At 48.4% G+C, this 24,429-nt stretch overlaps 1 protein-coding gene across 5 annotated transcripts in view; it reads right to left on the bottom strand.

Annotated features, from left to right (window-relative positions):
• ZBTB7C (zinc finger and BTB domain containing 7C) overlaps nucleotides 1-24,429 on the bottom strand; it is a 235,269-nt gene that overhangs the window by 24,809 nt on the left and 186,031 nt on the right. For 3 of the 5 annotated variants that reach the window (XM_081212897.1, XM_081212895.1, XM_081212896.1), the window contains one exon: nucleotides 23,289-23,442. The exons of the other annotated variants lie outside the window; for them this stretch is intronic. In XM_081212897.1, the coding sequence (XP_081069023.1) occupies nucleotides 23,289-23,341 (53 nt within the window). In that variant the 5' untranslated portion in view covers nucleotides 23,342-23,442. The remainder of the gene's footprint in view (nucleotides 1-23,288; nucleotides 23,443-24,429) is intronic. 5 annotated transcript variants of the gene reach the window in all.

The raw sequence follows: 24,429 nt of genomic DNA, 5'->3' as shown, positions 1-24,429 counted from the left end.
GGCTGGTGCATCTTAAACAACTCTTCTACCTCGAAAAGTCCAGGGGAGCTTGTCTCAGGGTACAGAGGGAAAGGAATGTGTTCTGATTGCAGAGCAGTCCGATGTTTACGGCGTGGGCTTCCTCAAGCGTGCCACTTCCCTCCCGCCCACAGAAGATCAATCTGCAGCTGAGACCTTGAGGTTATCTCTCTGCGCCATGCCCACTGCCCACACTCCCAGCCAGCCAGCCTCTCTCGCTTGGCAATTACTGTGTGGGAGAAGGATGGCCGGCCTTGGGAGATGGGATGAAAGCAGCAACCGAGAGCAGCTGCTCTTGCAAGCCAACCTTCCTCAATTAATTTAATTTAATTTATTAGGATTTATACACCGCCCTTCATCGTTGAGATCTCAGGGCGGGTCACAGAATAAAATACAGGATAAAAACAAGCAAATAATTAAAAGCAAAACAACAGCTTTTGGCTTGGCTGGTTATTTGGGTTTTTCTGGTGGTGTTAAAGCCGCGTTTTCTGTATTATTTAAGTTTTGTTTTAAACCATTAACTCGAGACACCTCAAACCTTGGGAAATCAGCTAGTAAATGCCCTTCATGATACTTCCTTGGTTATGTTCAGCACAAAAGACATCCTTATGTGCAGAAACCTGTTTTTGAGGGCACCCCTTTTCCCACCTGGGCTATGTTGTTCTCACAGGCAGACCTGCGCTTGGGCTTTGCTGTGTCAGATTGTGGGATAGGAGCTCACACGGCTGAGGGCTTCTACATGCGAAGGGGTTTCCTGCACACAGAAAGCTAAAATGCCAGGGAGAAAGGTTTCTGGCCTAGCTCGTTCCTCAACAGCTAATTTTCTGGGTACAAAGAACTTCCTTCCACCTGTACAGAGGGGAGCAGTCTGTACACTTTGCAAGTGGTACAGCTCACCTCAAAAGCAGCAACAGTGCTGAAAATACATGTTTTGAGGGAAAGTTTATGTTTCTAATTGCAGGTTAATGTAGAAATGGATTGAAACACGGGGCAAAAACTTGTGAAAGTGAGATTCGTCCATCCCTAGTTATCACTCACTTCCCAAGAGAAAATATTCCAGATACAAAGCTTAGCACTGACTCCTTCCATGGCTGACCCTGTTTAGATCTTAAGTGAAAATGTGTGCTCTTCAGCACAGTTGCTGTTCATCTATAGCCTGTAGGAATGGGAAAAGCCACCCATTTTGGTTTCTCTCAGTTTCTCATTTTCCCAGTCTTGGGATGTAATGTGCAATACAGTGGTACCTCGGGTTAAGTACTTAATTCGTTCCAGAGGTCCGTTCTTAACCTGAAACTGATCTTAACCTGAAGCACCACTTTAGCTAATGGGCCTCCTGCTGCCCCTGCGTCGCCGGAGCACAATTTCTGTTCTCATCCTGAAGGAAAGTTCTTAACCTGAAGCACTATTTCTGGGTTAGCAGAGTCTGTAACCTGAAGCGTATTTAACCTGAAGCACATGCAACCTGAGGTACCACTGTATTGCCTAATATACACATTTTTGCAAACCAATTCCCCCTCATACACAGTAATGGGAACTTCTATGTCATTTTCACCAATACACCCCAGGCATATCCCTAAAGCCAAAACGGTGTATAGTCAAAACACTTTGGGTGAAAATGCAGGATTGCCAAAGGTTGTCTCCCCCCCCCCCCCGATGGCTGCCTGCCTTTTAATTTTTTAAAAAAATTGCCTAGCCTGCAAAGCTGAATGTGCACATGTTAAATGCACATAAGTTAAAGGCAAAGGGACCCCTGACCGTTAGGTCCAGTCGCGGATGACTCTGGAGCTGCGGCACTCATCTTGCTTTATTTGCTGAGGGAGCCGGCGTACAGCTTCCGCGTCATGTGGCCAGCATGACTAAGCTGCTTCTGGCGAACCAGAGCAGAGCACGGAAATGCCGTTTACCTTCCCACCGGAGTGGTACCTATTTATCTACTTGCACTTTGATGTGCTTTCAAACTGCTAGGTTGGCAGGAGCAGGGACCGAGCAACGGGAGCTCACCCCGTCAAGGGGATTCGAACCACCAACATTCTGATCGGCCTGTCCGAGGCTCTGTGGTTTAACCCACAGCGTACATTACGAGCATATGCATTTTTGGTACACATTGCTTGGATGAAGAACTTCACTGCCAAATTTAGAGAAGGGCAGATTTGATGGCTGCATTTCGGTCCACATATTGTTTCGGAAAGAGAGGCTTAGTTAGGCTCTCCTTTCAATGCAAACTGAATCGAATTCATCCCCCAACCCTAATGCTCTGTCTCTGTCTCTGCGCAGTTCAGTGTCTTCCAATGACCTAGAGGGCTAGGCCTGTTTACCTGCAGCAAAAGAACTGCACTCTCCACCCCCCACCCCTCAGATCATTTGCTAATTATCCCGACTATCCCTCTAAACAACATTGACATAAGTCTGGAGAAAAGGCCTCTCCCAGCCGCCCTTTGGCCAGCCTGACAATTCGACAGCTGTGTTGCTCTGCACTGCTGGACAGGATGCAACAGCCGGCTCTGCAGTGACCTTCAAAATCTCATGCCCTTCAGGGTGAAACTGGCAGAAACCGAGACAGAGCGAGAGAGAGAGAGAGGGATGAAGGTGACACCTAACAGCAAGCCGGCCATTTCTCTTCCTAGCCCCTTTCTGTTTTATTTATTAACTGGGCAGTCCTATCCAAGGCTACTCAGAAGTCAGTCCTGTTTTGTTCTGCCGGGCGTACTCCTTGCTAAGAGTGCAATTAAGTGATGCCTTTGGGGGCTTGCTACCACCCAAGACGGCTTACGGCAGAGAATTAAAACCCTGCAACAATTTTATTTATTTTTAAAATCCAAATAACACATCCCAGTGACAAAAGCTAAAAGCCGCAGCTTAAAACCCAACTCGCAATACTTTTCACTGAATGGAGATTTGAACAATTTGGTTTTTATGTTACATATGAAAACTAATGAGGAAGGAGCCATTTGAACTTCTTCTAGGAAGAGCTCCAGGGATATGGGGCCACCAACGAAAAGACCGCATCTCTAGTACACACTATTTTGATTAATGTTGACAGCAAGTCTACAAGTGGGGATTCAGAGGCCAGTCTTGGGCCGGGGGGGGGGGGAGCGGTTTATATGGGTGCAGGCGTTCCTTCAAATAATCTGTTTCCAAACTGTTTCAGTCCCAGTCTTCACAGGCCTGGTTGTCTTCAGATGTTTTGAACCACAGCCCTCATCAGCCACAGCTTGCTCACAATTAAAGCTTTAGTGTCAACATGCAACAAACAATAACATGGCATGGGGGTTTGGAAGGATATGTGTCTGCATGTTTATCCATTAATAATCTTTCCTTTTCCGTTTTTGTATCCTCCGACACCTGGACTAGTCTGTGTGGTACCCACTGATGGGTACCCACTGATGGGTACCAAGTGTGCTGGTACCCACTGATGGGCTGTTAACATCCCAGAGGGGTGGGATCCAGAGGATTGTTTTGTCTTCCTTTTGTTCATATTCGTTTTGTATGTTGCAGGATGCGCGCCAACTGGAAGCAAAACAGCACATCCACCTGGAAACCTTTCCAGGTACAAACAGTATCAGAAGCAGGATTGCGTATGACTGCCCCGATATCATCATGAGCGCAAATTGTTGTGACTGCACAATACAAAGGACGCTGGAGGGTCCTAAGTACAGTCGTACCTTGGATGTCAAACGCCTTGGTACTCGGATGTTTTGGCTCCCGAACGCCGCAAACCCGGAAGTGAGTGTTCCGGTTTGCAAACATTTTTGGGAAGCCAAACATCCGACGTGGCTTCCATGGCTTCCGATTGAGTGCAGGAAGCTCCTGCAGCCAATCGGAAGCCACGCTTTGGTTTTTGAATCTTTCCAGGAGTCCTGGAATGGATTAAGTTTGACAACCAAGGTACCACTGTACAGGCAACTGCAATAAGTGCATACTGCTGTGTCCACATTTCTCTCTTCCTCCTCAGTTGCCGCACGCATCTTGATTTATAGACTGCATGACTCTTAGGCAGGGGCAGACTTTGGTAATTCAAATTTCAGCAGCGCCCTATGCAAGGTCAAAATGTGCCCCCCGCCACCTCTCGCCTTCTGTTGTACGCGTTCAGTACATCATAGTCACGCTGACCTCTGCAGCTCAGTGCCCAGTATGGGGGAACCCACCATGCTCCCCGAAATCCAGCTCTGTTCTCTTAAATTGTGCAAACCACCTTACACATGGACAACGCTCTGTAGAACCTGATAATGATCTACACCAGCAGGAGACACCTGGTGCCCTTCAAATGTTGTGGACCACAACTCTCTTAATTCATTACCATCAGCCACGTTGGCCAAGGCTGATGGAAACTGTGGCCCATATACCTGAAGGAGCATCTCCACCACCTTTGTTCTGCCCGGACACTGAGGTCCAGCGCCGAGGGCCTTCTGGCGGTTCCCTCACTGTGAGAAGCCAAGTTACAGGGAACCAGGCAGAGGGCCTTCTTGGTAGTGGCGCCCACCCTGTGGAATGCCCTCCCATCAGATGTCAAAGAGATAAACAACTACCTGACATTTAGAAGACATCTGAAGGCAGCCCTGTTTAGGGAAGTTTTTAATGTTTGATATTTTATCATGTTTTAATATTCTGTTGGAAACCGCCCAGAGTGGCTGCGGAGGCCTGGCCACATGGCCAAGGTATAAGTAATAATATTAGTAGTAGTAGTAGTAGTAGTAGTAGTAGTAGTAGTATATCTGGAGGGCACTATATTGCCTGCCCCTGTCCTACACTCTAAGTTGATGCCACATGCATTTCTTCTTTACAACCAAATGGCGTGTCCCAAAAGATGGGACTTTGCTCCTGCTAGAAGAGGTACAGCCTGTCTGGCAAAGCTTCCTCGTGGGTAGAGTGGCCTTGTTACAGAGCACCGTCCTCTATTTGAAAGGCGGCTTGGTTCAGTTTGAAGATGAAGAACCTAAACAAGGGAGAGCAGGAGGGAGCTTTGAAGCTCTCCATCCCAGTTAGTAGCAACTGGATAGCAGGCTTTCACCTAGTCCTAATCTTCCCAGCTATGACGAGACGCGTGTCTAATTTAAATGACTGCACAGGGGCACCTTACCCATAGAGGCTAGTGGTGTGGGGCGCCGGGGCGCCAAGTTCTGGAGGGTGCCAGGGAAGAGGCAGATGCTGGACGCGGCACCTCCCGGCATCAGCTCGCCTCCCTCACCCGCCTCTGCCATGCCACGCCGAAGCAGCGCTGCACCCGGAGCCTCCGTCTGCCATGGCCACCGTGGCACAAAGTGGCCAGCTGAACTGTGAGGCCCTGCGTCCAGCCTCTGCCTCTTCCCCACCAGAGGAGCCGCCCTCCAGCTGCTGCCCACCTCCTCCAGCCCCGCCGGCAGCAAACTCTGGGAAACAGGGGGAGGGGGCCGCAAGAGGGAGCTTTGCACCACGGCACCAGATATGCTTAAGACGGCCCTGTGACTGCAATTGTTTCTTAATTTGCAAATAAGTTAGCACATGTGCATTTTTATGCAAAACGGTTCTCGCTTTTTGAGGAGTGATGAGGAAAGGCACGGCCTACGCACAGGGCTTATGGGAGACACTTGTGCAGGAAGGGGTCAAAAATTGTTGAACGAGAGCCCGGTCTTTGTAGTGGTTCAGAAACGGACTCTGTACATGGAGAGAGTGTGTATGACCTGAAAGAGCTTTGGTTGGGAGCAGCCTTCTCCGTTCTGCATATAAAAACGGCAGCCATCACTGGCTGAAAATAAACTTCAAGCCAGTCTGTACAGGGTTGGGGTTTGAAATTCAAGCTTGCAAGGTAAAAACCAGAATCCATTAATCCGCCGAGACGCCCACTCCCCCGAGCCACGAAGCATTCCAAGCGAGGCAGGCTTTGGCTCATAAATCTCCTGAACCGCCTTATGAGCACCAGCAATCAACAACCCTCCCTCTGCTCTCTCTTTCGCCCCCCCCCCGCCACTCCTCCAACGCACACACACACCCAACCACACAACACCACAAGATCACAGCCGGAGGGGGAAACCTGCCATTGTCTCTCCTTTTGGCATGTGGGGCTCAGGCCAAGTTTGTTATTGCAAACCTCCCCTGGACACACCCTGGAGACTATATTTGCGAAACCGCAGCCAAACCCACCCTGGCCTCTGAAAGAGGCTTTGCTTTGCAATCTGCAGTGCTTCGAGATTTATCTCGGGGTTCGTCGTGTCCCTACTCCACCCCTCTTTTCAACTTCAGATTCTCTGCTGTGAAAAATTGCCTACTACAGAGAAGCAATAGTGTAGCCGGTATTTATTTAATTTATTTTTAAGGGAGGGAGAGCAAGTAAAAAAAGGGGGGATATGTGTAAAAATGGGGTTGCCCTCTGGAATATTCTTGTTCACGGCCCTGGCCCCTTTTCCAAATACTCCCTTCCATTCCCACCTCACCCATGGTGCTCCGCTTTCACCCTCAGACAGCATTCTGTGCCCAAGGAGCGTGCTCCATCTTCATCTAGTGCAGCCTTTCTCAACCTGTGGGTCCCCAGATGTTGTTGAACTACAACTCCCATCACCCCTAGCTAGCAAGGCCAGAGCTCAGGGATGATGAGAGTTGTAGTCCAACAACATCTGGGGACCCACAGGTTGAGAACCGCTGATCTAGTGTCTCCCCAAGCCTGCTGATAGCTCTTTGTCTGCCTTGGTGGTGCTGTTTTGGCTGCAGAAAGGTCCACGCTAAGAGAACTGAGGTTCCCAACCAGTCTCCTGCTCGCGAACTAGACCAACGCAGCACTTCGCTTCAGTGAGTGGTGTTCTGTGCCTTAAAAACCCCACCCTGGTCTGGAAATGCAACAGATTCTGCCTGCGACTTTTTCTAAGCGAAGCAGATTTTCTGCCACGAACCCAATGCATGGGGAAACAACCCTAACTTGGTCTACTCAGATGTAAATCCTCCTGAATCCAGCAGGGCTTACTCCCAGGTGAAAGGAGCTGGGATGGCAGCCTCAGCCTTCACCCGGAACCTGAAAGTCAATGAATTAGGCATCAACAAATGGAAAGAAGAAAGGGCTCTACAAGCAAGGTGCCATTACTTAGAAGACCCTGTCACTGGTAGTTACACACCTTCCTTCGGAAGATATGTGCAAGGCACCCAGAGTCGGATCTTAGATCATTTCAACAACTAGGCAGATACCTACGGGAGTAGGCTGCTGTTCAGATACATTGTCTTAAAACTTTGAAATTAAAAATTGAATCAAACCCAGAAACAGACTTGCAATGGGTGATGATCTTGAAGTATCTGGAGTAAGTATCTGGAAAACTCTTAGGGCACCGCCAAGCACCTTGGGAAAGTCTTCCATAATGTCAGTACCAAAACCCAAACACAACAAGCAGCATAAGGTAAGCTGGAGAGCTCTAGAAATGTCCAATGAAGGCTTAGAAAGCAAGTAGGGGCCAGTAGAGCTGGAAGAAGACAGTTTAGCTTTCCTGGAGTCACCACCACTTCTCTAGGAACTAGAATCAATATTCTAAGTGCACGGCCACCGGGAACCTGGGATTTTCTGTCCTTGACAAGGGCCCCGTAATAGCGTTCCAAATGACCTTAAGTTGAGTCAAAATGTCTTGGAAGGGGAGGGGAGCTTTCCCTCCCCTCAGCAGTTGGCATCTGGCGATTTCCATTCTATCCCTTTGTGGAGGAAATGAGTAAAACGGCGACTGCCTGACCCACCAGCAGAAACATGCAATTTTCGGACATAATTGCACATTTCCATGTAATAGCATGATCATAACAAGCAGGTTCGATTTGCTCAAGTTTCGGTCCAGGCCGTCCCTCTTCCATATTTAAACATCCTGGCCTCCTCTTTGCCCATAATTTTAACTCTCTGGCCGTGTGGGTGCTGACAGCTGTTGGGTTCTGGGACTGTTCCTTATCGAGGGGGACGGCAATTAAATACAAATCGGCGGAGTTGATTTCCTGAGATGAGATTTCCTCTCCCACCCTCCTCATCCAGTGGCTTCTGCTCCAAGAGCTCCACTGCAACGAAATATATTTTGTGTACCAAGGCAATGACATCAATCAACTGGCCCTCTCTCTCTTGGGCTCCACGCCTTCCCGCATTGCACCCACCAAGAGCTTATCACCAATTCCACATGGCTTGCAGAATTAACATGGGAGGCATGCTTCACCTTAACACCCCAATATATTTTGTTTGAAGAGTAGGGGAGAATAGGAACATATGAAGCTGCCCAATAGCGAGTCACACCATTGGTTCATCTAGCTCACGACTGTCCACAGAGACCGGCAGGGGCTACCCAGGAAGAGTTGGCTCATTCAGTTGCATCTGAGCAAACAGGCTTCAGAATTGCCATTCCCAGCACTTACTGGTGCTGGTGCAGATCTGGGAAAGAGGAAGGAGCTAGCTATCACGTAGGTGCTTCCACTTGCTCGCTGCTAGCTTTGGCTCATGCTATAGATATCCACGGGACGCGGGTGGCGCTGTGGGTAAAACCACAGTGCCTAGGACTTGCCGATCGTATGGTCGGCGGTTCGAATCCCCGCGGCGGGGTGAGCTCCCGTCATTCGGTCCCAGCTCCTGCCCACCTAGCAGTTTGAAAGCACCCCTAAGTGCAAGTAGATAAATAGGTACCGCTTTATAGCGGGAAGGTAAACGGCGTTTCTGTGTGCTGCGCTGGTGCCGGCTCGCCAGAGCAGCGATGTCACACTGGCTACGTGACCCGGAAGTGTCTGCGGATGGCGCCGGCTCCCGGCCTCTAGAGTGAGATGAGCGCACAACCCTAGAGTCTGGCAAGACTGGCCCGTACGGGCAGGGGTACCTTTACCTTTACCTTTATAGATATTCACACAACAAACTTCCACGGCGAATTAAACAATTCTGAGCCCAGGAACTTGTTCTGAGTTCCAGAACCAAAAGGAGGTCACTGTGATGGCCGGGGACTCGGGCTCGGAACCAGAGGAGACTCAATCTGCACCAGATCCTTTGCCTCAGGCATCATCTGAACCAGGTCTGGGGCCTGATCCTGAAGAGTCCCGGTCAGCACAGGTTCCCCTGCAACAAGCACCAGCTGGGCCGAGTCAGGGGCCTGAGCCTGCCCTGGCTCCAGATGCAGGGATGACCTTGTTGCCTTCAGCTGGGCCATTACTTACAGATGCTCCACTACCGGTTGGGTCAGGGGAGGCTGAGGCGCCCCTGGGTCTAGTAACCCACCAACATCTCCCAAGCTGCAGAGACTAAGGTCTGAGAGAAGGAGAGACCTGAGTACCCGCAGGAGGAGTGCTCACCTTCGGGCAAAACAGGGAGTGAGTCACCGTGGGATCAGGACCGGCCGTTACCCCGACAAAGAGAAAAGGCTGTCGGACCCCGCCCCAGGTTGCGGGAGCAACATTGCTATTTGCTAGATCCTGCCTGAGATCCTGTACCTGTCCTTGCCTGGTTTCCTGCCTCGTGTCCTGTCTTGGCCCTGTTGGACTGACTCCTAGTGGAACCTTCGGATTCTGGTCCGGTCCTGGACTGTGTTTCACGGGTTACCCCCCAGGCCCAGCACAATCACAGTCCTGCCATATGTGAAAATCCACTCGTGGGGGACACCCCCACCAACCCACACACACCCTGCTTTCTTCATTTCAACAATTCAACCAGAATGGGCAGGAAATAAGAACATATAAGAACATAAGAAGTGCCTGCTGTTCAGGCCAATGGCCCATCTAGCACAGCATTCTGTTCTCACAGTGGCCAACTAGATGCCCATGGGAAACCCACAAGCAGGATTCAAGCACAACAACAGAACTCTCCCTTCTGGTGGTTTCCAGAAACTGGTTTTCGAAACCATTATGTATTGCCTCCAACTGTGAAGAGAAAGAACATTGGCTCCAACATGGCTAGCAGTCGTCAACAGGCCTCATCCATGAATTTGTCCAATCCTCTTTAAAACCCTTCTAGAGGTTGGTGTCCCTCACTGCCTCTTGTGGGAATGAGTTTGGTTCTTCCTTTCGCCTGTCCTGCATCATCGGCTGTCTACTAGTCCAGTTTCTTGGCATTAGTAAAGCAAGCCAGGGGAGATCAGAAACCCTTGCTGGTTTCCTTCAAATGGTCAAGGGATCGGCCAGCAGGTCTCAAGTCTATGCTATGCTCAACCCTCTGGTACAGAATACCACTGCAGGCAAAGGAAATGTACCAACCAAAAGCTTGAAACCGATAGGGTAGAGTCCACAGCTGCCACCCACAAAACAAGGCAAAAGTGCAAGCTGAAGTACCTCCTCGATTCAAGCGGGCAGATGAGAAAGACAGAAATGGTGCGCGGAATGTCTGAAATATTTTTCCCCTGCTTTCTGGGGGCCAGAAACAAATGAAAATGGAGCTAAGGGACAGCTTTTTCTTAAAAAAAAACAACCAAGGCATTTTAAATCTGGGCAAGGGGAAGAGGACTCTACTCTTTTCCAAGCTGGTGAAAACAGAAATTCTATCTGGCAGCAGCCACCTACAAAAGCCACCATCTTGGCTATTAGGGTTCCCGTCCTCCTCCTCCTCCGACTCTCTCATTTGAAGGGGGGCGGGAACCAAGCCTCCAGCAATGACAATGATCCCTGTGTCTTCTTCTTCTTCTCCTCCTCCTTCCTTTCCTCTGCTGAGTCATTCCCCTTTGCCACAAACCACTCAGGGCAGTCCACAGCTGCAATTGGAAATGCAGCATCAGCAAACAGGAGAGCTGTTTAAGAAAACAACTGTGTATGTGGTTGAGAGAGCAAGAGCGTAGCAGGTCGCACCGGAGAGAAGCGGCAGCTCCTTTGGGGGGGAAAAGGACGATGGCCGGGTCTCCCAGTCGCTGTCGGTTTCTGACCCCAATGGATTTGTGTTTTTCCGTCTTGCAGACAGGAGTAGGGTGGGATATTTGCATATGTTTGGGCCGATAGATAAGATAGATAGATTAGATAGCTAGATAACTAGATAGATAGATAGATGATAGATAGATAGATAGATAGATAGATGATAGATAGATAGATGATAGATAGATAGATAGATAGATAGATGATAGATAGATAGATAGATAGATAGATAGATAGATAATGATAGATAGATAGATACAGCAGCAAGAATATTGGCACAGAAATGGAAATAAGAAATGGAAACAAGAAGAATTACCGGCGAAAGAGGAATGGCAGATGAAATTAATGGACTATGCAGAATTAGACAAGATGGCAGGAAGGATTCTAAACCTGGGGGATCAGAGATTCTCAGAGGACCGGAGTAAATATGCGAACTATTTGAAAAGCAATTGTAATCAACAGATTACGCTAGAAGTTTTGCAAGGAGGACTACATGAAATATTGCAGAGAAAAGTATGAAGAGAATTTTTAGCGAAGGACTATTAAAAGTAATAGTGAAATTAATGAAATGCAGATCGACTGAAAAAGACTGAAAAATCTTCAGATGTGGTTGATGGAAGTCCAAAACACTGAATAAGATGAGAAAATATGTTGTATGTTTTTTGGAAATTTCATGTAAAAATTAATAAAAATACATATATATATTTAAAGGTAGATAGAGAGATAGATAGATAGATAGATAGATAGATAGATAGATAGATGATAGATAGATAGATAGATGATAGATAGATAGATAGATAGATAGATAGATAGATAGATGATAGATAGATAGAAATAGATAGATGATAGATGATAGATAGATAGATAGATAGATAGATAGATAGATGATAGATAGATAGATAGATGATAGATATAGATATAGATAGAGATAGATGATAGATGATAGATAGATAGATAGATAGATAGATAGATAGATAGATGATAGATAGATAGATGATAGATAGATAGATAGATAGATAGATAGATAGATAGATAGATAGATAGATAGATTAGGGTTGCCATATTTTGAAGACCAAAAAAGAGGATGCATTTGCTGGCTTCAAATGGGAACTTCAGTAGGAGAGAAGAGCCAATTTAGGGCCTGAGGGTAAATCGCAAGGAGGTGCTGCCTGCTGTTCAGCGGTTCACCACATGGGGGAGCTACTCCCTGACCCCGCAACTCCGGAACTTCATCCAGGAAGTGACCAAACTCAATACCTGCTCAGCTTCCAGCGAGGTTGTTACAACATGTGCTCCTCAACCCATGCACGTTGAATCCGTCAAAATCACCCATGTGACTAGTTTAGGAAGGTGCAGGAGCCAGGGGATGAAATGATGCCAAACAGCGCTTTTATTCAAAAGAGAGCGGGGGAGGTGAACATTCACACAATCGAAGTATTTTTCGGAGGGAGGATTCAACTCTGCTGAGATATCCAGTTTCAACTTGAATATTCAGCACCACCCTAAATAGTGACCACACAAATAAGGGTTTGTGTTACAGCCTCCTTAATCCTTCTAGTGTGCAGTTCCAGGATAATCACTCAATGTGGCATCAGGTTCCCGGGCCTTAGGAAGCAGAAATTTCAGGAAGCAATCTCTGCGGCACTGTGGGCCTGTTCAGTGGAAGTGAAAGGCTGGCTTTGTTTGTTTTTTTCCTTTACCATCTAAGATTGGCCGATACTCCCTGTCCCCATTGTAACCATGCTGAGTGTGTGGAGGCAACCATTGTCCTAACTCAAGACCTATGTTCCCTTGGGAGCAATCTCTCAGGGGTCCCCCCTCTCTCTCTTTGTGCCACCCCTTCTATCTCTAGTCCATGGGTCGGCAACCTAAGGCCCGGGGGCCGGATCCGGTCCAATCGCCTTCTAAATCTTGCCTGCAGATGGTCCAGGAATCAGCATGTTTTTACATGAGTAGAATGTGTCCTTTTATTTAAAATGCATCTCTGGGTTATTTGTGGGGCATAAGAATTCGTTCATTTTTCCCCTTCAAAATATAGTCCCCCCCCCACAAGATCTGAGGGACAGTGGACAGGCCCCCTGCTGAAAAAGTTTGCTGACTCCTGCTCTAGTCTCTTCCTGGGATGCCAGAAGAGGGGCAGATCAACTCTTGCAGGAGGCTGAACTGATGACCCACAGGGCGCTTTTGAAATCTGGTCAAGAAGAGAGCCCACTCCTGGCACAGGGGACAAGAAAGACAATGCCCTCCATGGCAGCAAGGGTGCTGACCCCACTTCTGATGGCTCCACACACAGTCTGGACATTCAAATACGGGCTGTGCATGTAGAATCCTATACATGTAGACAAAAACAAAGAACATAATATCCCACCTATCGGGACTGTTGCAGTCTGGGGTGGCATTCAGATTCCCCTGTGAGAGAAGGGCGATAGACTAGATAAGCAGAGGGTCCCGCCACTATCCATACGGCGTTCAAGAGCCACCGCCAGCAAACCGCTATGTACAACGCACGCACTGTACGTAGCAACGCTGCACATGCGCTGTACATAGTGGTTTGCCATCAGCGCCGCCCAAACGACATATGTACAGTTTGGGATCCCTCTGCCGCCGCCGCAGCCAAAAGTGGAGGATCTTACCACCGTCCGTACGGTGCTCGGGTGGCGGCAGCGGCAAACCACTACGTACAACGTGTGCACGGTGCTGCACGCATGCGCTGTATGTAGCGACACCATGCATGCATCATACGTAGAGGTGCAATGCATGCACAGTCGGCGGTTTGCCCCACCCTGGGTGTTGGTTAGCTTTCGTTCACCCCTGAAAAGGACGCAGATAGTACTCTATTTATTTCATTAGCAGGCAGTTGAACTAAATGATCTCTTATGATGATGATTTTATTATTAATATCAAGCCCATTTGGCGGGGTTTCCCCAGCCACTCTGGGTGGCTTACCTCAGGTTAAGAACTTAATTCATTCCAGAGGTCCGTTCTTAACCTGAAAACGTTCTTAACCTGAGGTACCACTTTAGCTAATGGGGCCTCCCGCTGCCGCCGCACCGCCACCGCGTGATTTCTGTTCTCATCCTGGTGCTACTAGTACTACTTCTTCTGGGTTAGCGGAGTTGGTAACCTGAAGTGTTTGTAGCCCAAGGTGTTTGTAACCCGACGTACCACTGTATAAAAATGTAACCAAACAACACACAAACAAAACCCAGAATCTCTTATACAGACTGTATGATTCTGGGACCATGCTCACTATCGCAAGAGGCAACGTGAAATCTGCTGTTGAAACACACACACACACCCAAAAAGTACCCCCACACACCACAATTCCACACAACAGTAATGAGGAAGGTTTCACTGCTTCCCAAACACCAGCAACAAGGCCCACGGCATGGGTGAAGCTCCCAGCTCCCAACCTCTGCCTTTCTCTTGCCCTCTCAAACAGCACCAACCTAGCAGCAGCAACAACAACAAAAAGATGGTTCCCTTTTCCATGTTGATTTGTGCAAGGCAGTAAGGAGCGGATTAAGATCCATACACAAGATTACGCTAATCCGTCCAACTACAGAAGACGTCCTGAAGAAAAGATTTCCTGCTAGAGCTTAAATCGCTCCTTCCTGCCTTTGTGTCATGCTCTGTGTTGGTTAATAGATAATTGAGGCCCCTTGCCTTCCGTACTTGCTAATGGCTTGTCATCTGACTTTCATTTGTTGCCTCAGTTTCCCCCCATGTAAACTGGCAGAGACAGCTCTGAGCTGCAGAGGGTGGGGGGCAAGGCAGAACAAAACGAGTATTTGTAGCACTGTATGATGATGATGATGATGATGATGATGATATATTATTATTTATTATTTATACCCTGCCCATCTGGCTGGGTTTCCCCAGCCACTCTGGGCGGTTTCCAACAAAACACTAAAATACAATAACCTATTAAACATTAAAAGCTTCCCTAAACAGGGCTGCCTTCAGATGTCTTCTAAAAGTTTGGTAGTTGTTTTTCTCTTTGACACCTGATGGGAGGGCGTATGACATCTCCAGAAGTATTGGGCTCTCCTTCCTTGGAGGTTTTTAAGCAGAGGTTGGCTAGATGCTTTAGCGAGATTCCTACATTGCAGGGGGTTGGAATACAGTGGAAATTAATTCGTTCCGCGAGTTTTTTTGTCTAGCAAATTTTTCGTCTTGCGAAGCACGGTGTCGGAAAAGTTTTGGAAAAGCTTCAAAAATTGCCAAAAACCTCAAAAAAGGCTACCACACCGTGTTCTATGAGTTGCTCCTCGAAGTCAAGTCGCAACTGTATTAAGGGTGTTAAGAAAAAGGAAACAAACTTGCAAAAAACGCAAGACGTTTTCGTCTTGCGAAGCAAGCCCATAGGGAAATTCGTCTTGCGAAGCAGCTCAAAAACCGCAAAACCCTTTCGTCTAGCGAGTTTTTCGTCTTGCGAGGCATTCGTCTTGCGGGGCACCACTGTAATTGATTTTCAGGGTCCCTTCCAACTCTACAATTCTGTAATATGGGAGAGTCTCCCAGGGCAGGAGTCTTCAGCTGTTGCATCGTGACCCATTACTGTCCTTGCTTCTACGTAAGGGAGGTCATACCAATGGCTCAACTCTCATTTTATTTGCTTCTTTTCCTAACAAAGAAAGGGGAGGAAGATGGGAAGACAGAGAGTTGGGGGAAACGCAGGAAGAGGCGCAAGGAAGAAGTAAGAGAGGGAAGGAGGAAGCAGACAAAAATGATTTAGCATGGTGGCTAGAAAAGAGGTCTAGCACCATGCTAAGCTGGCGGTGTCTCTTACTTTACAGATGATGGTCCTCCTTTTGAAGAGCTGTTCAGTCCTAGTTGAAAGGACCTTTAAAAAAGGAGAGCAACAACAATTTGGAACTCAATCTGGAACTCAGACCGAAAAGGCACACAGCCCACCTATAGTCAGAGTGCTCCCCGCTGAACTTTATTCAAGCCAGGCTTAAATATAGTACCAAAAACTCAATGCTACTTCTGGGCATGCAAATAAATACAAATTCATGTGGCTGTATGGAAAGGGAATCTGGGTTTGGTACAACGCTTCATGGGTTGTGTGTCTACTTGGATGCAGCCAGCAAAATGAAGATAACTAATCTTACTAACTAATGTGGTTTGTGTGTCATTTCCGTCCTAGGTTATGTCCTCCATTGCTCTTTATTAACTTCAAGTCAATACATGCAATTTTGCATGTCTCCAAACCACACATCATATTGTTTCAGCTCCTCATTACCCTAGATAACGGGGGACGGACATTATATGGTCCATATCTGTCAGGTGCTGGTGCGGTTGCTCGAGAGCAAACAGGCAAGACTCCAACCTGTCTTTTCCAGGCTTTATTATCTGTACAACTATTTACAGTGCAGAGCGTTGCAAGTCCATGTCTGCTCAATCCCTAGCAGAATCTGGGAGTGGGCAGTCAGTCCTTATACCTTCCCCAGCATAACAGCCGTGTGACCCCCAACCTTCTCCTCCCCTCTCTGCACTGAAGACTACTGCGCAGAATGGGCGCTGGCAAAGGGGGACTTGCCTCCCCTCTGCTTTGCTCAGGCTCGGTGTTGAGCCTCTCCCTAGCATCTTCTGACCCCTGCACCTCCTCCCCACTGGAGGTGGGGCTTCCCTCCTCGCCAGAGGAAGAACTGCTTTGCAAGATCTTTGGAGGCTCCCTGTAACACAACTGCCCTTCCACCTCTCGCCTCTGAGCTGATGGCAGTTCCCTGACAATATCCTTCAAAGGCAAGAGTCCCAGAGTGTTAGAATGTCTTTGCAACAGTCTGAATTCTTTCTTTGCAAGCTGTTCAAGCCCAGCAGGCATTATAGGGGCACAGAAGGAGACCCGCAGGCAGGCAGATTCACATAAATATTGGCTGAGTCCTCCAAAGTCAAAATTTAGTCACAAAATGGAACAGGCAGCCCCTGTCCTAGCAGGCTGGTGCAATGGCTTTAGAACAAAAGCCAACATGGACTTCGCATCTTTATTCACTCTTGTGCACCAGGCGGCAGTGGTTTTTGCACCTGTGTGCAAAAGGTGGTGGTGTTTGTCCCACTTACTTTCAGTAACCAAACAAACCCCTGTGTTGCAAAGAGAACGTCAGCAGCGTCTAGGCAACACGATGACCATGTACATATGCAATAAGCAACCTTTTATAGAATTCCTTCAAACCATAACAAGTCCAAAATGAAATCTTTCGTCTCAAAGTCTCTGAAAATCTTTAAATGAAGCGAGGAACCAGACTTTGTACGATGACAGACAAGCTGTGAAGCTTTGTGTATTCAGCAAATATGATGTCCAACACTGAACAGTGATTCCGGATATAGACTACTTGTTTCGTATAATTCTTCGTCAGTGTGGTGGGAGGATATAGAATTGCTTCATAAACCCATCTTATTTCGAATGAATGTACAGTGGTACCTCAGGTTAAGTACTGAATTCGTTCTGGAGGTCAGTTCTTAACCTGAAGCACCACTTTAGCTAATGGGGCCTCCCGCTGCTGCTGCACTGCCGGAGCACAATTTCTGTTCTCATCCTGAAGCAAAGTTCTTAACCTGAGGTACTATTTCTGGGCTAGCGGAGTCTGTAACCTGAAGCGTATGTAACCCGAGGTACCACTGTATGTAAATGAAAATATCAAATGCTGTGGAACAGTGTTCATGTAATAACTTACTTTCAGGGCATATGCTGCCCTCGTCATATATTTTGGGATTAAATTATCTCGCGTTCTACCCAGTTTGAATAGCAACGTTCCCCTGTGAGTCCAGAGATCTTCTTTTCTAAAGGCACACGCTTGTTGTCTCCAAAGGCCCTTGGCATCTGGAGGCCTCAAGGGCCAGGTTTTTCCACTGATGTCTTTCTTCCTTCCTCGGATTTCACCTGGAAACACGTCCGCGGCAGAATTTCCAGCCTCTATGGACAGAACTCGGTGCGTGGGAGGCGGTTTGCCAGCTTCCACCTTCCTGGCTGCTAACTTCCAGGGATCAGGCTGCGGCTCTCTCTAGCATGGCAGAGCGCCCAGCGTTTTCTCATTTGGCAAACACAGAGCGCAGCTGGGATTTCAGGCTTTCTTGGCATCAGACTCCATGGCCCTCAGACTTTGAGGCTGCCCTTCCCAAGCTGGCGGCTCTGCCTGCCTGGCATGGTGTGAAAAGGGGAGGGCATTTCACCACCGAAGGTGAGAACACGGAGGTCTGTTCCACACATTGCAAACTCAGGTTTGCTGCTGATTGTACGCTCAGTGGGTAGCTGTAGACAACAACAAGAGTACCTCTTCCTATTTTATATCCGTAGATCAGAGACAGATGAATCCACCAATTTTGGTTTCTGCAGGGCCGGATTAAGACATTTAGAGGCCCCAAGCGCTTAAAGGATTTTGGTGCCCCCATATACATCTAATTCAAAATACAGTGGTACCTCAGGTTACAGATGCTTCAGGTTACAGACACTTCAGGTGACAGACTCCGCTAACCCAGAAATAGTACCTTAGGTTAAGAACTTTGCTTCAGGATGAGAACAGAAATTGCACAGCAGTGGCATGGCAGCAGCGGGAGGCCCCATTAGCTAAAGTGGTACCTCAGGTTAAGAACAGTTTCAGGTTAAGAACGGACCTCCAGAACGAATTAAGTTCTTAACCCGAGGTACCACTGTTTAACAACCTTAAAATAAAATTTTATTTTTTGAAATGAAACAAAACCTACAAGAAGATGGGAAACGATGTTTGTTTGTGTATACTTCCACTTTGTTTATATCTGGGGGGAAATTCTCTTACTTTTTCTAATTGCAAAGTCTTTGATCAGATCCTCTAAACAAATCTGCTTCAATACTTAGTAGAGATGAGGCACACAGCTTGCCTTGTTGCATAGTTGTTCTGTTGGGATTTTTAATATACTTTAGCTGAGAAAACGAATGTTCAGCTGAGCAATTTGTGGCCGTTAACATCAAAAATCCGGCAATGGAAAATTTCTATGGTGTCCCCCTTTCCTTGATGCCCTAAGCCTGTGCTTATTTTGCTTAATGGTTAATCCAGCCCTGGGTTTCTCTCAGTTTCTCATTTTTCCAGTCTTAAGTTTGGTTCTCTGCATTTACACATCAGTTTGCTATCTTTTTGCTGTTGTTTTTAAAAAAAGTCCTTGTGAAAATTCAGCAAAATTCGGAGCAGCGCAAATTTCAAAGGATGGCTGTATTTTCCATTTATGCATTGCTTCAGAAAGTGCAAATTAGGTTTGCCTCGAAAGTGAATTCAACCAAGTTTCTCCCCAATCCTATACAGCGGTACCTCTGGATAAGAACGGGATCCATTCCGGAGCCCCGTTCGCATCCAAAAGCGAATGCAACCCACGTCTGCGCATGCGCGGGTCATGATTCGCCGCTTCCATGCATGCGCACGATGTCATTTTGACTGTCTGCGCATGCGCGAGCGTCAAAACCCAGAAGTAACACGCTCCATTACTTCCAGGTTGCCGCAGCGCGCAACCCAAAAATACTCATCCCAAAGCTACTTCAACCCGAGGTATGACCGTACATATCCACTCGGATATACCGTATTTTTTGCCCCATAGGATGCATTTTTTCCCCTCCAAAAATGAAGGGGAAATGTGTGTGCGTCCTATGGGGCGAATGCAGGCTTTCGCTGAAGCATGGAGAGCGAGAGGCATCGGTGCGCACCGACCCCTCTCGCTCTCCAGGCTTCAGGAAGCTATCCGCAAGCCTTGCAAGCCCGGTGGGAGGTCCCGCGGGCTCACAAGGCTTGCGGGCAGCAGCCTGCAGCCCCCGCGAGTGTCCGCAAGCCTTGCGTGCCCGGCAGGATGTTCCGCCGAGCGCGCGAGGCTTGGGGCGGCAGCCTGTCGCCCGAACCACAGGGAGCCCTCCGGAGGGCTCCCCGTGCTTCGGGCGAGTGTCTGCAAGCCTTGCGCGCCCGGCAGGAGGCCCGCCGGGTGCGCGAGGCTTGGGGCGGCAGCCTGTCGCCCGAAGCACAGAGAGCCCTCCGGAGGGTGCCCCGTGCTTCAAGCAGGTGAGCGCAAGGCTTGGGGCGGCAGCCGGGGGGGGGGAATAATTTTTTTAAAATTCATTTCCCCCCCCCCAAAAAATGAGGTGCGTCCTATGGGCCAGTGCGCCCTATAGGACGAAAAATACGTTAAGTCTCACTGAGTCCAGGTAAGTGGAAACAGGACCTAAAACCTGAAAAGGCACTAAATTCTTAGCCCAGGCTTCAGTTGTTTTGGACCACAATACCCATCATCCCTGACCGCTGGCCAAACTGGCTGGGGCTTCTGTGAGTTGCAGTCTGCAAGGCATTCAGGACATGTGAAGGGCATCAGGTCAGAGAAGTCTGCTTTAAACTTGTCTCCTGGGAAAGGAGCTTCAACTAAGCAGGTCTTTATTTCATTCTGTCAGGCCAATTCTCTCTTGCCCTGTCCCCAAAGAGGATATAAATATACATATATAAAACCCTGTTTGACAGCAGACTCAATGGGTGGGTTTCCTTCCTGACTGAAAACTCTGCAGAATATGAGACTGGCTTACCCACAAAAAACTGGTTTGGCTCAAAGCTGCCCAGAGAGCGCCTCAGGCCGGACAGACCTGGACAGCGTCCTGTCCTCAGAAGCTGTCAGGATTTGTCGAGAAAACCCTAAAATAGGCCACTCGCCACAGGAAAAGAAAAGAAAAAAACACAGAAAGGGAGACGAGTGGAATGGGGGGGGGGAGAGAAGGTGAGGAGAAAGAGGATGGGGACGGGCCGTAGGCGTGTTTTTCAAAAGCAAATTATATATATACAAACGGGGTGGGGGGGAGAAATCATAACGCAGAGCCCTTAGGGAGGAACGAAGGGGAAGCTGAGGTTGGCGTGTTGGCACATTAAATCAGAAACATATGTGCCCACACGGCTGCAGCTCCCAGCCTGAAGGACTGAGTCACCGAGAGGAGGGTGGGACCTGTGTGTGTGTGTTGTGTGTGTGTAAGGGGAGTTATCTTTCTATCAGGGCTGGGTGTGGGGCACAGGAAACAATGCAAGCGAGGAAGCCATTGAGCGTCTGAGCAGGTTTGCGGTTGGATTAAAAGCAGGTAGAGGCAAGCCCTGGACAGAGTCTCCAGGCAAGAGTGTGAAAGAGGGTTTCTTAATTGTAGATATTTAATGATAAACACACACACACATACATAATAAGGAAGGGACCTGTTAGCACATCCAGTGCGTCCCCTGCCAAGACAGGATTGTTCCCTGCAAATTCAAACATTGCCCTCCTCCCCGCACTGTGTTTTTCCAAGGATGCGCCTGAACCACTCCAGCTGCAGGGAACACACACCCCTTCCCTTGGAAGGGAAGTTTTATTGACCTTACCATGCAAGAAAATTTTCCAGAGGTCCAGCCCACAATTTCCCCTTCTCTTTCTCTCTCTCCCCCACATACTCCTCCTCAAGTCCAGCTTTTTGCTTCCTTTGCTCTTCATCCCATCGCCCAGCCCTGTTGCTGGTTCCAGATTTTATTGCTTCCAATTCCCTCTGCTCCTTTCTGAATTAAAGTTCCCTGAGGAGAATTACTGGCTCATATTGTAAGGTGGTGCTTTTGAATTGTGGTGCTGGAGGAGACTCTTGAGAGTCCCATGGACTGCAAGAAGATCAAACCTATCCATTCTGAAGGAAATCAGCCCTGAGTGCTCACTGGAAGGACAGATCCTGAAGCTGAGGCTCCAATACTTTGGCCACCTCATGAGAAGAGAAGACTCCCTGGAAAAGACCCTGATGTTGGGAAAGATGGAGGGCACAAGGAGAAGGGGACGACAGAGGACAAGATGGTGGGACAGTGTTCTTGAAGCTGCCAGCATGAGTTTGACCAAACTGCAGGAGACAGTGGAAGACAGGAGGGCCTGGCGTGCTCTGGTCCATGGGGTCATGAAGAGTCGGGCCCGACTAAACGACTAAACAACAACAATTGTAAGGTGGGGAGGAGGAGTAAAAGAAGGCCCCATAAACTGGTGTGGGGGTGGGAGTGTGGAAAGGGAGATTACACACCATTTTTTGAAAGGTTCGGGACAGCAGAAAACATCATTTGGGGCAAGTTGCTCCTTTTTTCTCTCATTTACTTTAGTAACTACAAAGACAATGGAGCTCCTCAGTCTCCCCCCCCCCTCAATATCACCAAAGCAACCTCCTCAGTTTTGCCCCCTTGATGGATCTGGGTGAGACTTTGCATTCAATCCTATGCTTGCCCCAATCCAAAGACTACATCCATGGATGGTGTGATGGCCTGGGACTCGGACTCGGAACCAGAGGAGTCTCAGTCTGCACCAGATCCTTTGCCTCAGGCATCATCTGAACCAAGGCTAGGGCCCGATCCTGAAGAGTCCCAGTCTGCACAGGTTCCCCTGCAACAAACACCAGCTGGGCCGAGTCAGGGGCCTGATCCTGCCCTGGCTCCAGATGCGGGGATGACCTCGTTGCCTTCAGCTGGGCCATCACTTACAGCTGCTCCACTACCAGTTGGGTCAGGGAGGCTGAGGCGGCCTCTGGGTCTAGTAACCCACCGACGTCTCCCGAGCTGCAGAGACTCAGGTCTGAGAGAAGGAGAGACCTGAGTACTCGAAGGAGGAGTGCTCGCCTTCGGGCAAAACAGGGAGGTGAGTCGCCGTGGGATCAGGACCAGCCGTTACCCCGACAAAGATAAAAGGCTGACGGATCCTGCCCCAGGTTGCAGGAGCAACATTGCTGTTTGCTACATCCTGCCTCAGATCCTGTACCTGTCCTTGCCTGGTTTCCTGCCTCGTGTCCTGCTTTGGCCCTGATGGACTGACTCCCAGTGGAACCGTGGAACCTTCGGATTCTGGACCGGTCCTGGACTGCGTTTCACGGGTTACCCCAGCCCAGCACAGATGCAGAGTAAGGCTGCTTTTCACACACACACATACTCCGCAATATTTCTTCAATGAAGATAGGGACGGCCTATTCCATGATGATGATGATATTTATACCCCACCCATCTGGCTGTGTTGCCCCAGGCACTCTGGGCAGCTTCCAACATATATAAAAGCATAATAAAACATTAAGCATTTTTTTAAAAGCTTCCCTATGTAGGACTGCCTTCAGGTGACTTTTAAAGGTTGTATGCCTACTTATCTCCTTAGCTCGGGGGTAACCAGGGGCATAAGAAGGGGGGCGGTGGGGTGGGCCGCCCTGGGTGCCCTCGCTGAGGGGGCGCACTGCCCACCCACAACTCCCAAGCCTACCCCAAAGTCTGTTGGTAGTGATGCATATTGGCTGGAGAATGCATATTCTTCAAGTTCTCTTGGAGATTATGCACATTGACTAGGAAATGTGCACAATTCCCTCTTCATGGGTAGATGGTGTGCACATTCTCCAGGAGGCCTGCTGAACATGCCCAGTGTCCATTTTTATGCACATTTACTGCTCAATTTAAATTAAACACCCCCACCCTGAAAAAAAGGGGGTGGGGAGTTTCGCATAGTCTTACCTGGGGCTCTCAGGTAACTGGTTGCTAGTTGAGAACTGTCCAGTGGATCTCATCTATCTCTAAGCAGCATCGGAGTTAACGGGATGGTAAATAAATTCTCCACACTGCGGCCACTGTTGTTGGACCTGGGGCTTGAGCTGGCGCCGAATTTTACCTGAAGGGAAAATTCTGAGGTGAATTTTGAGGTTCCTGCTCAGGAGAAACACCTGGCAATCTTCAAAAAAAATAAAAAAACACCCTTTTGACAAAACTAGCAAAGTTTCCCTGAGGATTCTCTGTGAGAGCAGCCTGAACCTCGGCTACCAGCTGACCACAGTATTTGCTGAGCTTTGTCAAAAACTGAGGACAGGATGAACGCCCCTTCTCCGGCCCAAGGTCCCTCATTTCGAACCCGCAGCTGGGTGAGCCTTCCTGTCTGTCAACAAAACTCTTGGCAACCTGGGCCAATGTCAGAGCCAGAGCCTGTGTTTATACGAGGACACTTTGTGGGGAAGGCTGAACGCTCGAAAGGATAAATTGGACTGTTCAACCGATAGGAAGCAAATGAATTTTTTAAAAAATGATGAGAGTGAAGGAGAACCAAATGCACAAGTATAAGATGGGAGGTTTATCTATCTATTCATTCAATTAATCAGTCTATATCCCACACTTCCTCCCAAAGAAGCCCAGGACAGCAAACACAACAACAACAACAACAACAACAACAACAACAACAACAACAACAACAACAACAACAACTGCAAAAACAGTTTTAAGTATTCTCTCAAACAGCAGCCAGCAAAAGTATTTTCCAGCCCTCAAATGCCTGGGTAAGAAAGAATGTATTGAGATTCCTCCAAAAATTCAACAATGAGGGGCACACCTTGTTCTGCAAATGGGGAGCCACCACTGAAAAGGCCCCGTCATGGGTCAACAGCATTTAGGCAGCCAACCAAGTAGCACCAACAAAAAGGCCTCACCTGCCAATTGTGGGGTGTGAAATATTAGGGAAGGCACTCTCTTAGTTCACAGAACTTTTAGCAGAATCATGTATATAGCTAGACTGGTGGCTGCTGAGACCATATTACACCGGTCCTGAAAGATCTACATTGGCTCCCGGTACGTTTCCGAGCACAATTCAAAGTTTTGGTGCTGACCTTTA

Source organism: Podarcis bocagei (genome assembly GCF_964188305.1).
Source record: "Podarcis bocagei genome assembly, chromosome: 11".
Taxonomy (NCBI): domain Eukaryota; kingdom Metazoa; phylum Chordata; class Lepidosauria; order Squamata; family Lacertidae; genus Podarcis; species Podarcis bocagei.
Note: the sequence above shows the minus strand (reverse complement) of the source record. Positions and strands in the feature narration are given on the sequence as shown.